Genomic DNA, 13,242 nt, shown 5'->3' with positions numbered 1-13,242 from the left:
TCACTGAGGAGCCATCAGGATGCTCAACACTGTATTCCAGGCAGCAACGTCCTTTGCCAAGATGTGGCCTCCACACCAGGAATGTGTGGACTTTGGCATTGGCTGCCACAGTGCTCCATATCATGAACTTTTTCATCCCTAAGTGAACTCCCAAATTAACTTTGATATTTCTTGGGGCCATCAGCCCAACAAACAGTTACCGTGTCATTCGAGTGCAACTCTTGACTTAACCACATACCGTCAATGTAAAAATTTACTCCAAGGAGAGATGAGCTCATGAGTTTACTAATAAACTTGTCCTGCATTGTTTACCTGAGCCATGTTCTTACTGCACCTCCAGTGGTGTGGGACATATCACTTTGCATACTTGTAGAGGATCTGCTCATCGCAGATGCAACGATCACAGTTGGTTAGGCTGTATGGAAGGGAGTTCTTGGTGAGGAATAGGTGTCAGCTGCTGAGCTGGAGGTATTGTTGGTGATTGGTAGGCATGGTGTGGATGGAGGTACTGATGAAGCCACTCATGGTGGAAATCTAGGAATGTGCATGCCTTGGTTTGAGAACCAAGCAACCATATAGGGGATAAGGTGTTGATGCTCTGGAGGAATGTGGATAGGGTATCATCACCTTTGGTCCTGATCATGAAGATGTCATCAGAGTCTGAACAACTGAGTGGTATTGAATTTTGGATGCCCAGAAAGATGGCCCATGAACAGATGGCACAGGATGTTGCCATGGGGGGTGCTATTGCTCTACCATGGACTTATTTCTAGGTGGCACCTCTAAAGGAGAGGCAACTTGGGTTAGGATATAATTGGCCATGGTGACCAAGAAGGGGGTTGTAGGTCTGGAGTCAGTGGGGCATTGGAAAAGGTGATGTTCAGTAGTTGCATTGGGGATGTTGGTGTAGAGAGAAGTGGCATCAACAGTGATGAGCAGGGTGTGGGTGTTAAAGAAACAGGTACTGTGGTGAGTCCGTAGAGGAAATGTTAGTTTCTTTTATAGAGAATACTGATAGGTCACAGGTGATAGGCTGAAAGTGTTCATCCAGGGCAGAGATTCCCTCACTGGGGGTGCAGTAACCAGCCACAATGGTCCTGGGTGGTTAGCTTTAGGAAGCATGTAGAAGGTAAGTGTGTGGGGAGAGGTCAGGAGAGAGAGAGAGAGAGAGAGAGAGAGAGAGAGAGAGAGAGAGACATAGGGGACAGGTTTTGGAATGCATCTTCAATTTTGAGGAGGTCTTGCTGATTCTGCTGGATTTGTGGAATGGGGTCACTGAGGCAAGACTTGTGGAGGGCCTTGTCTGACAGCTGCTGGAGTCCACCTGCCAGGTAACCCTTTCTATTCATAATAACGGTGGTGAAGCATTCATCAGCAAGTAGGATTACATGGTCAGGGTCAAATTTTGGGTGGTGTATTCTTTATGCAGATATGAGGTTATTATCTGTGTTGAGGGATTTGGAGAATGACAGTGAGGTAATGTTCGATGTTAGGACATACTGGAAAGTTACCAGGGAGCAATTTGGGGAGTTGTCACAGTCAGTTGGAGGAGAAAACTGAGTTGGGAGGGTTCAATATTGGTTCTGGATTGAGTCTGACTGGCAGAGTTGTGGCAAAAGGGAGTTTTCAGTGAAGTTTACTGACAGGGTTGGGAATGAGACAAAAGGTAATGCCTGATACTTAAGTGGGATTGAGGCTTCTGGAGGGCTGGTTCCTGATTGTGTTGTGGGTTTGTTTAGGCTCTGGGTTCTATATGCTGATAGGAGGAAGATTCTGAGGGTTTGGGAAATATAGTATGTCAGCAAGGCAGGTTTTGACAGCTAGAGGGGATGTGGGGGAGGTTTGATGGTGGCTCTTGCAATGGTAATCCAAGATGGGAGTATGAGGTGAATAGAAGGAACAGCTTTTTGAGGTGGTGTTGTGCTTCCTCTCTAGTTCTTGGAGGGCAAGCATTTCAACCTGGGAGATCGGATGTGGGAATAAGGGATTGCAAATGATGATGATTTTGTGGATGGAGGAGAGGTTATGCAAGGAGCCATGGGCCTGATTTATATGAGCTTACAGGACTAAGTTGGTGATGGAATTTGAACAGGCATATGTTACTATGGAAGGACTGGTTGCAACTGGCCTGGGACAGGGGAAACTTTTCTGTATTGGAAAGATAGATGGAGCAAGGATAAATAGTTCAGGTAAAAGAAATGTGAAAATATTAAGAAAAACACAAAAAATTCAATAGAAATTAGATAAAGTGAAAAAAGATGGAAACAGGAAGTACAGTGATAAATGAGATTGGGTTTGGGCAGAATGATGCATGCTTGAATAAGGGAAGAAGGGGAGGGACTGTTAAATACAAAATGTGTGCAATGTACAAAGAATCAGGAAAGCACATGTTAATACATGTGGTTGGCGGGAGTTGGTGGGATAAATTTGAAGGTCCAGGAATAATTATGATGGTAAGGAGAACGTGAAACACTGGGTGCTGCACATAGGGTCCATGCGGGCGTGTAGCCATGTGTTATGTGTGGACAAGACCATTGATACAGGGTGGCTTTGAACTCAAGAGTGTCACATGATGGGTCACTACCCATTCTACAGATGGAAATCATCTGCAGTTCAGAAGGCAACAATGAAATGTAGGAAAGTAGATAAGGAAAAGGACAGACACTGAATGACACAAGCGATAGTGAACAGTAACAAAGAGGAACAACACTGGGTTGTGGGATGGAAGAGGAACCACTAGGCAGTATCAAAAAATAGAAAATATGGGATCGGATAACAACAATGTGAAAAATATACTTGGCTACTCACCATGTACAGAAGGCTTTGAGTGGGTGCACTGAATAAAGACTGCTAGATATTAATTAGCGAATGACTACTGTCATCTCCAGTGCGAAGACCTAACTGCAACTGAATCTGAGGAGAACAGTGATCTCAGCTGAGGTCGGTAGTGGGGGTACAGACGGGACTTAGGGTGAGAAGGGATAGCAGGGTAATGGTGGGAGAAGATGCTGGTACTGCCTGTGGGAGTGTGCATAGACTTTCACAAAAATTTATACATAATTGCTTAGTACTGACAAGCCGCTATCTACACAGCAAGTGTAAGTTACAAATGATAATTGTAAATAGTTATTTTTTCCTGTTTAGTGCAATTAGAGACCACATCGTGTAACTGTAAGGTATTTATGAAAGCCTTTTTTGCAGCCTGAAAGCACTGCATTCTTTCTCTGGCAGTCTGCCTTCTCTCTCCCATCCAGGCACTGTTCAGTTTCTGCTCATAGTAGAAACTCTTATTAAAGTTATTGTTGAGTGATCTCTACCTTGCACAATTATAAATGTCTTCTTCATTCAGTCCAATGCTCTCTAAACCCTTCTTTATTTCCTTGAACTATTTATCAGAGACTTCAGGTCTGTTGTTCAGTACATTAAAAATTTGCTTTGTTAGTTGGGTTGCATCTAACAGAAGTCTGTGGGTCTTCCATCGTCTTCCTTGTTGACTGCATCAGCCATTTGTTGTTGCATAACAGCTCTTCTCTGCCTTGTATTCTAAACTGTTTATCTATTATCATAGAGCCCAAAATTTTCCAAAGAATCTTGTGTTCAAACTTCTCCACTTCTCTCACTCCAGCCTTCTGCATTATTACGATCTATTCACTTGTGTACAGACATTTGGTTTGAATCACTGTGTCATAGTGCCCAAGTGTAGCTTTTATTGCAATTGTCTTTGTCTTGCCTAGAACATAGATCCTATGAAAAGCAGTGGCCATTTTCTCTCTCATGCTGTCATTAGCTTCTTTCTTGCTAGTTTTAATCTGTACTATTTCACAAAGGTATCTAAAACTGCCCACTTTACCTATTTTACATTAGTTTGTTTTTAGGTGATGAGGCACTTTTTGGATGTCGAAGACATACTTCGTTCTCTCGGAAAATTTGGGGGCCAGCTTTTTTTGTGTGCTCCTTCAGCATGTTTATCAGTTCCACAGCTGTCTCTATTTCTTGACAGGATCACCAGGCCATTGGCAAATGCACTGTTCGGTTCTCAATTCCAGTTAATTCCTTTACTCATTCTTGAGTGACCTTCCCTAACAAACAACTGAAGAGAACTGGGTACAGTTCATCCTCCCCTTCCCCCTAGATTGTCTTGGCACATTTAAACATAGTTGAGCTTACTTTGTTAGTGTACTGCAGAGGTAGTAATATGACTTGAAGGTGGTTGCTGTGGCAACAAAAACCAGAAATAAATCAATAGTACAATGTGTGAAAATCGCTGTGAGCAGAGACGTACAAAATTGACTCATCAGAGAAACATCTTATACCACCTAGTAACAAACTGATCCGAAATTTTCAAATCAGTTGACATAGTGAAAAAACATCAGTAAACAGAAGGTTGTGATAGCATTAGTGACTATGGGTGTTACAACAAACATCTGGAAAAGTAGGGAAATATATTTGCTCAGCAAGAGTGACAGGATACAAATTGCAGAGTAACTGAGCATTCAACATCAAAGACTCATCGGAGGACGAAAAGCACTGTCCAGTACATCTTAAACAAGTAGGTTGTAAGTAAGTTTTAAGGGATGGGAAAGCCACATTGTGATTCAATAGTCAAGTTAGAAAGTTTCTATGAAAGCAAAGAGAACTTCATTACAAATGCAAGCAAAGTCTAAACTTAAATGCCAAACTAAAGCTGAATACAAGCAGAGTAATTTAAGAATCATTCAATGAAACTGAGAGCAAAGTTTTGCCAACTGATCTGACTAAAAACCATAAGTAATTTTTGTCAATTGTGGAAAGTCAGCAACTGGATCAATATCATCTATTCAGTTACTCAGTGATCGTACTGGCACTGAAATGAAAGATGGGAGAGAGAAGTCCGAAATAATGAATTTAGCTTTGATGTAGATCATAAGAAGGTTCCTTCTTTCAGTTATTGCACTAACACCAGAATCGCTCAATAGTGCAAAAAGGCATCTGGACCAGATGAGATATTCTGAGATCCTGCAAGGATTATTAAATAACTTGCTACCGTTCGAGCAGTAGTTTATTGTAGGTCACTGGGCAACAAAGAACGCACAGCAGCTGGAAGAAAGCACAGGTCATGCCCATTTCCAAGAAAGGTCATAGGACAGGTGGGGGACAGTTTACGTTAATGTATTATGGCACTTTTGGAGAATGTAAACTACCTCTATAAAAACCATCATTTTTCTGCAAACAGAGCTCTCACAAAATTCAGGTTGCTTCTTTTGTCCACAAGATCCAAAGTGTCACAGACAACAGCACCCTCATGGAGGTCACATTTCTTCATTTCAGAAAGGCATCCAATACAGTTCCACACTGGTGTTTGGTGAACAAAATATGAGCTTACTGAATACTGGGTCAATCTGAGACTGGATTCAAGACTTCCTTGAAGAGAGAACTTAACTTATCATTCTTAATGGAACAAAATCGGAAAAATGCAAAGTAATTTCATGAATACCCACAGGAAGAGTTATAGGACATTTACTATTTAAAATATATATATCTGATATAGTCGATAACATTGGAAGCTCTATGGGGCTGTTTGCAGATGACGCAGATCCCTGTAAGAAGGTAGCAACAACAGAAGAGAGCAGTTAATTGCAGGAAAATCTGTAGAAAATCGACAGTTTGTACAGAGGTTGGTAGTTGACCCCAAACACAAATATCTGACAGATACCTAATGCTCATCAGTCTGGAGCCATTACCAAGTTGGGTTAATAAAGATGAATACAGAGGATACAATGAAGAGTAGCATATTTCATCATGGGATCATTCAGTCAGTGCGAGAACGTTACAGAGGTGTTCAACAACCCTAGCGACAAACACTACAGGAGAGATGTTTTGCATCACAGAGAAGTTTACTATTGAAATTTCCAGAGAGTATATTCCAAGAACTTCATCCCACATACCTTATTTACCCAATTATAAGATGAGTTTTTTTTTTTTTTTCAAATTTGTCACTCGAAAAATACAGGGTCATCTTCTATTCGCAGATTAAACTACTGTTGGTGAGGTTAATGTTTTTACATTGTTTAGTGGATTAGTATAGGGGGTCATCTTACATTTACAGATGAAGCTTTGGCTATTGAGGTTTCATACAAATTTATATTGAATAATCCCAAAGGGTAGGGCCTGGCAAAAAATACTTGTGTTCAAATAGGTTTGAGACTTCCCAAAATGCCGAAGCACTCGATACAGTGTCGGCCTTGCTCGAATATTCAAGGGATACGTGAGAAACTTAGAACTGGCCACTATAACTGTCTAATGCTCTGCTTAAAAACTGACAGTTCTGCTAACTTTAATTTGTTGTATCTGAACAGGTTTAGAATAAATGTTCCTGTACATGTACAAATACTGCATACATACATTTCTGCTGCTTTTTAAGTAAAGATAACATTCATAGGTGAAAATCTTGTCCTTCATAAACCTTTACTTTGTTCTTCCAAGTCAATATTTTATTTGGTCATGAGAAACTGTAATGATTTACCAAGTGGGTTGCACATGGAAATTTGGTCGCTGTTCATATACTAGAATATCAGGAAAAGAGATTACCAGGTTTTAATCAGCATTAGAACAAGATGATGACACTCACATGAATTGAGGAATAAAATTAGTCCAGAATTAAATGTTTTACAAATGAAATAAATCGCATTAAACTGACTACAACTGTTATTGCAAAATAAATTACAATGGAAAGACCGAGTGTGGAGATCTTACCAACAGACATCACTACATCACAGGATGAGCGAAAGTTCAAGAACTGGACAGAATCATAACTGTGATCTTTTCTTTATGTATTGGTTACTGTTGTTACATACAGTCTGTACCCTGGCATTGAACAGGTAACAGTGCCAACAGCTGGGCTGAGAAATATGGTGAGTGCGGGGAGAGGAGTGTTAAGCAGGCAACAAATTTCATTGTAAAATAAACCATGAGAATATATACTGTGTACTTCAGTTTTTTATGAACATCTACCATGTTTAAACTGCCGTTTGCCTGAATCCATTTCCAGTAGGAATCGAATCAACTTTAAAATTGGACAAATACTCAACAATAGCACAAATTTATGCATGAGATGCTAAAATTCTAGACTGGGGCCAGTGACGTACTTATGTGTTTAGTGCAGAAATGTTGTCGATGCTCACTATGAGGTATGATGTGAACGAAAGAGGGTGTGCCAGCTGCTGGTTCTAAACAGCTGATGAGAGAGCAGTACACATACGATATGTTTGCAAACAAGAGACGCTGTAACATTCTCGCATCAGTATAGAAGTGAAATCCACTGTGTGTTCAGAAAAAGCTATGTCCTCAGGTCCCACCACAACCACAGCCTCAAAAACAATAACGTATTTAGAAAAAAACAGCCAGATAACTGTGACAACAAACTATCACGTTAGAATGGTAGCAATGATGATAACAAATAGTGATACCACAAAAAAGGCAATGAAGACAAAGATTAATGCAAACAATTTCTTTTTGTTTGTTTTATTTCTCGTGGTATTATCAAAATGTAGACAAACAATAAATGGCATGAGTTTAGAATGTGATGTTAACTTTTTAGGGAGACCCCTTACATCAATAAAACCTTGTGATTTTGATTAGTCAGAATATGTTAAAAAATAAATTTTTCTCAAGGTGCCTCTAAAAAAAATGGGGTCCTCTTACACTTGGGCAAATACAACAGGTCCCGCAAAATTGCAATGAAGACATTAAGAGCTAATACTGATGTTTACCGACAATCATTCTTCCCATACACCATTCACAAATGGAATGGGGTATAAGGAAATGATAATTGTACCAGAGAGACCCTCCACCACACACCATAGGATGGCTTGCAAGAAATAGCTTTGATGTTATGAATATGTGATTCTATTGGTGAATAAACATTTTGAAAAACTTAATATCCCAGCATTGTGCAAGAGTAATTTTAAATTTGTCACAACAGAAAAGAATTGCTAATTATAGAATGAGAATTATAATTTGTGCATGGTTGGAAATAGTATAAGCCGGGGGAAAAAGTGAAATAAATGCCTTTGGAATGGAAATACTGACATCATAGAGCAGTCCCATGCACAACATTCTCATTCTTCCAGCACAGACAAGAAACTGGAGCACGTGAATGACCTGATTTAGGGTACACAATAGTATTTGTGGTTGGTATATTGCATGCTTCCCCAAACAAAACATGTAGAGGTGTTGAACAGCATATAGAATTAACATGTTGTTACTGGGTACTGTGATTGTTGACAATGTATCACACACTTTTCCAAAGACAACCCTTCTGTCTCTGCCCTACAATGAAGAGCTGCATTAATCTGGTTAGCACTTGTTCAGCTCTGTGGAGTACCAGATGTCAGATGAATGATAGGGTAAAAACTGAGAGTTTATTGCATGCTCTTATGACTTCAACAGACTACCACAGAAATATTTCCAAAATTCCAGAACCTGTGGTTCAAATGCTTTAAACAGTGGGAAAGCTTTCCATGACGTATTACGTTCCTGCTATCTCAATGTCTAGTCTTAAAAAAGTGTACCAGATCATCACTTTTAGAGTGAACTCTGTTAATTTAAATCTCAAGTTTCATCATTCAAGTTTAATTTCACATTCAAATGTTTATTAGATATGTTGCAATTACCATTTCCTGGATGTGGATCAGCATGAACGAAACCAGTGTGAAATATTTGTTCAGCAAATGCTCTGAAAAGCTTTTCATCGACATCTGAAAGAGAAAAGCCATAATTCCGCAGTCCTTGTACATCATTCACTTTAGTAGCATGTATGAATTCCGTAGTGAGCACCCTCTGTGGAAAGAAATAACAATGTTCCATTATTACGTGAAAATAATTGACCAACAGAAATACTGTGCACGTTGGAACTGGCCTTAAAAGCAACAGTAACAACTTAATCAACTATTCTCTCCTGGTACTTATAATACAAATAAAGATAAATATAAACAATGCTAATTAACTGCGATTAAACACAAATTGTGAAAACAAGACTGTGCCCATAATGAGACTCTCAGCTAGGTATTACAACTTATTTCTCAGGAGGAACCTTTGTTTTAGATTAATGAAGACAAAACATAAGAGTACAGTAAGTGAAATAAAAAAAGATACTAAAAATTCTAGAGTAGCAAATAACAAACAGTAATGCCACATTTGGAGGCTACATATATAACAACATCTGCCTGCTCCTTAAATATATACAAAAATTTAAGATAGTTTCAACTTGGAAACACACTTTCGATGTCAGACAGTTCCATTGAAGCCCAGTTTACATTAATGGGAACATAAGCAAATGAGCATCAGTGAACAAGAATTCTCTCTGGTGTACCGGTATGAAATAAGCATTAAGATACAAAAGTGTCGATTGGGAACATTTGTTGTGAACGAGCCTTAATTTTTTTTTTTGTCTGGTTGGTATGGCATCTCTCAAAGGTATTTAGTATACATCAAGTCATGGAACAAACAACAGCATATGTTTTCATCGTGTTAACAATGTCGAATTTTGTACCAGAAAGTGATGATTTGCGGAAAGCATTAATTTTTTGCTTTCATTTGAAAAAAAAGGGCTGCAGAGTTGCATCGAATGCTTGTTGAGGCATATGGTGATCATGCTCTATCAGAAGCAACATGCAAAAGATAGTTTCAACGGTTCAGAAATAATGATTTTGGTATAAGAAATGAAGAAAGTGGAAGACCACCAAAAAAGTTCGAAGACACCAAATTGCAAGCAATATTGGATGAAGACGATACTTTGAGTCAGAAGCAAAAGGCAGAAATGCTAAATGTTGCACAACAAACAATTTCTGACCATTTGAAAACTATGGGAAAGATCCAAAAGTGTGGAAAATGGGTGCCACATGAATCGAATGAAAGAAATGGAAAACCGAAAAACCATTTGTCAAATTTTGCTTCAAAGACATGAAAGAAAACAAATTTTGTATCACATTGTTACTGGCAATGAAAAATGGATTTATTTTAAGAATCCTAAACGAGAAAAATCATGGGTTAATCCGGGAAAACCATCAACACCGACTGCAAAACCAGATCGATTCGGCAAGAAGACAATGCTCTGTGTTTGGTGGGATCAGAAAGGTGTCGTGTATCATGAGCTTCTAAAACCCGGTGAAACTGTGAATACTAATCGCTACAGATAACAAATGATCAATTTCAACTATGCATTGATCGAAAAAAGACCAGAATGGGCCAGAAGACATGGCAAAGTAATTTTTTTACACGACAATGCACCTGCACACAAAGCAAAACTGGTTCAGGATACAATCAAAACACTAGGCTGGGAGCTGCTACCCCACCCGCCGTATTCACCAGGCTTGGCCCCTTCCGACTACCATTTGTTTTCATCAATGGGACATGCATTGGCTGAGGAACACTTCAATTCCTACGAAGAAGTCGAAAATTGGGTATCTGATTGGTTTGTTTCAAAAGACGAACATTTCTATTGGCGTGGTGTCCACAAATTGCCAGAAAGGTGGTCAAAATGTATAGAAAGCAATGGCAGCAATCTGAATAAAATGTTTTTACTTTTCAATTCAAAATTAGTGCTTCATTTTCACAAAAAAACGCTCATTTCATACCGGTACACCTGGTAAACGATAGGCGAGAGCAGGTGAACACCATTTCGTCGTGTTTGAATTGTATTTGCATATGCTCGCTCATGTACCCCTGGTTGTCGGTCTTTTTAGCAACTCATCAATGCACTTTGGCTCTAGCAGTACAAAAAGCACTTCTCTGCTATTTTGTATGTTAACTACTCTTGCTGTTGGCACTAACTGCCTGCACAAAGGAGTGGTCAGAAGAGAATGTAATGTTGCAGATAGGAGAATATTGATACGATACGTACTCGTGGGATCCAAGCAATCCACAGCACAAAACGTCAAACAAAATGAAACACAATTGGTAGAAAATAGTCTGGCTCTCAAAGGTCCATTTGGACACATGAGAATGACACTTCCTTTAGATGTTTCCATCAGGTGGGAACAGAGTGAATAAGCACAAGGTTTGTATTTCTTTTTACTGAGAAGGAACACCACAACAAATTTCCTTGAATGTAAATAAATATGAGTATGTATATGTTGATTAAAATTAAAAAGATACGAAAGACTGCTCATTCTCATTGCTTACGTTCATGGTACCTGTAATTACATCACTGAGGTATCACAGTTATTTTAGAGGTTTTTAATGTAATAACCAAATAAGTAAAAATCATTTTCCCATGATCACACTCTCCCCTGCCCTCTAACGAACTATACAAGGTGTCCCACAAATGTTGTGACAAACTTCGAGAGGTTATAGAGGGTGCCTTGAGGAAAAAAATCGAGGATAGGAACCCATGTCTGGAAATGCCACCCAATGATGCTACAGAACATTGAAATTATAGGTGCTGACACTTGTCACTATGCCATCCCTTTGGCGACAAATATGACTTTGTACGCTGATGGACTGTAGGTGAAATTTCTCACAATTTTGTCTGTTATTCAGTAATCACGACTTATTGCCATGATCACCAGTGAAGAATATGGAGCTATCTGCTGCATAGAAAGACCTTGTATCCTACAAGTACGATGCTCTGTTGCCCCGCTGGATTACAGTTCAATCTGCAGTTTATTTTTCTCCTGTACACTAAAAAACATTAGGGATTTTTGAGTATTCTAGAAGAAAAATAAACTGCAGATGGATACACACCAAGGCAGCAGAGCATTGCATTCATAGAAGACAAAGCCTCTCTATGCATCAGTCAGCTCTATCTTCTCCACTAGCATTCATGACAAATCAGCTGCGATAGCTAGGTAACAAACAATATTGCGAGATGTGACACCTACAGTCATCAAAGTACAAAGTCACATTTGCTGTTGAAGCTGTGGCCTAGTGGCAGGTGCTGGCACCTATAACTTTGACACTCCATAGCACTGTTGGATCACATTTCTGGACATGTGTTCCTATCCACGATTTGTTCCTCAAGACACACTCTATAACCCCTCAAAGTTTCTTGCAGCATTTCTGGGACATCCTGTACAGTGTAATTTTATCAAACATCTTGTAGAAAGTGGTATGTATATTTCACATTTCATTAGCCATACCTTACTGACATTATTTACCTTACATGTACTTTAATACAATCCATTAAGTGCTTTGCATCTGTCACTGCAGGCATCATGGACTATCTCAGGTATAACAGCTATTGAAATGCCTCCAGTTGCTAACAACCGCAATGTAAATGCTAGACTATCTTCAGATTATATTGTTTGTTAATAATCCCCCTCAACTGTAAGGATAAGCCAGCTAAAAGTGTCACTCACATCAGGGTAAAGCTCTGGAAAAATGCCGTGGAAGACTGGGGCTGCAATTCTATGTTAGGTGTACTACAGAAACAAGTTTCACGCTTGCCTACAAATTCGGATTCCTACACTCTTGTTCTCCTGTGTCATTTTGATTGCTTTCCAAAAATCAGCAAGTGCACCATGCAAAATAATACTATCTGAAAATCACAGTTTTGCATGAAGGATATGTTACATGAAATGAAACCCATGTGGTGATTATTAGTGCAAAAATAATAATGATGCCACTCTATATTCACTCTCTCATGTTCTTGTCTGTTCCATCCATTGTGAATGCTTGTTCACAGGTACAAGCGAATGGTGGTGAACACTGATGAATTGTTTTTGCGAATGCTAGTTTGCTCTTGTCCACTTCCATTCAGACCAGTATAAATAATGTTCAAAAAAACTACAATTTTCTTAAATAATGTAAGCTCATCACACTAAAAATTAACATGAATTTGGCTGACCAGACATACCAGTTCTGCCAGGAGAGTCCCGGCTTTACACATAAATGTCCTGACGTACCCCCCCCCCCCCCCCCTGACCCAAAAAAATAATAATTTGAGACACACAACTGTAATATTTCTCATTTAATTAAATTTTTGTTAAAAATAAGTTTCATAGAGGAACATTACAGAAATACATATTTTCACAATACTCCCTAAATGCCTTCTCCATTTGGTTTAAATCATCTTATGCCTAAAGAAACGGTAAGAGGTGCTGAAAAAAAGCAGTTATTACCTATCCTCCTTCTCCCCCCCCCCCCCCCCCCCCCCCCCCCCTCTAACTTGCTCACCTTCCACTTTACAGCCCTCAAGACGAGTAAAACCAAAACCACAGAAGGTATAATGGACTATCGCTTAAGCCATTTCTCCTAATGGGACTG

The 13,242-nt window shown here is 39.3% G+C and overlaps 1 protein-coding gene across 3 annotated transcripts in view; it reads right to left on the bottom strand.

Annotated features, from left to right (window-relative positions):
- The window catches only part of LOC126481205 (uncharacterized aarF domain-containing protein kinase 5), a 164,905-nt gene that overhangs the window by 62,694 nt on the left and 88,969 nt on the right, over positions 1–13,242 (bottom strand). For all 3 annotated transcript variants that reach the window (XM_050104803.1, XM_050104805.1, XM_050104806.1), the window contains exon 7: positions 8,652–8,817. In XM_050104803.1, coding sequence (XP_049960760.1) covers positions 8,652–8,817 — 166 coding nt within the window. The remainder of the gene's footprint in view (positions 1–8,651; positions 8,818–13,242) is intronic.

Source organism: Schistocerca serialis, chromosome 5, assembly GCF_023864345.2.
Source record: "Schistocerca serialis cubense isolate TAMUIC-IGC-003099 chromosome 5, iqSchSeri2.2, whole genome shotgun sequence".
Lineage (NCBI taxonomy): Eukaryota > Metazoa > Arthropoda > Insecta > Orthoptera > Acrididae > Schistocerca > Schistocerca serialis.
The sequence above is the reverse complement of the archived record's forward strand: the minus strand, read 5'-3'. Positions and strand labels throughout refer to the sequence as shown.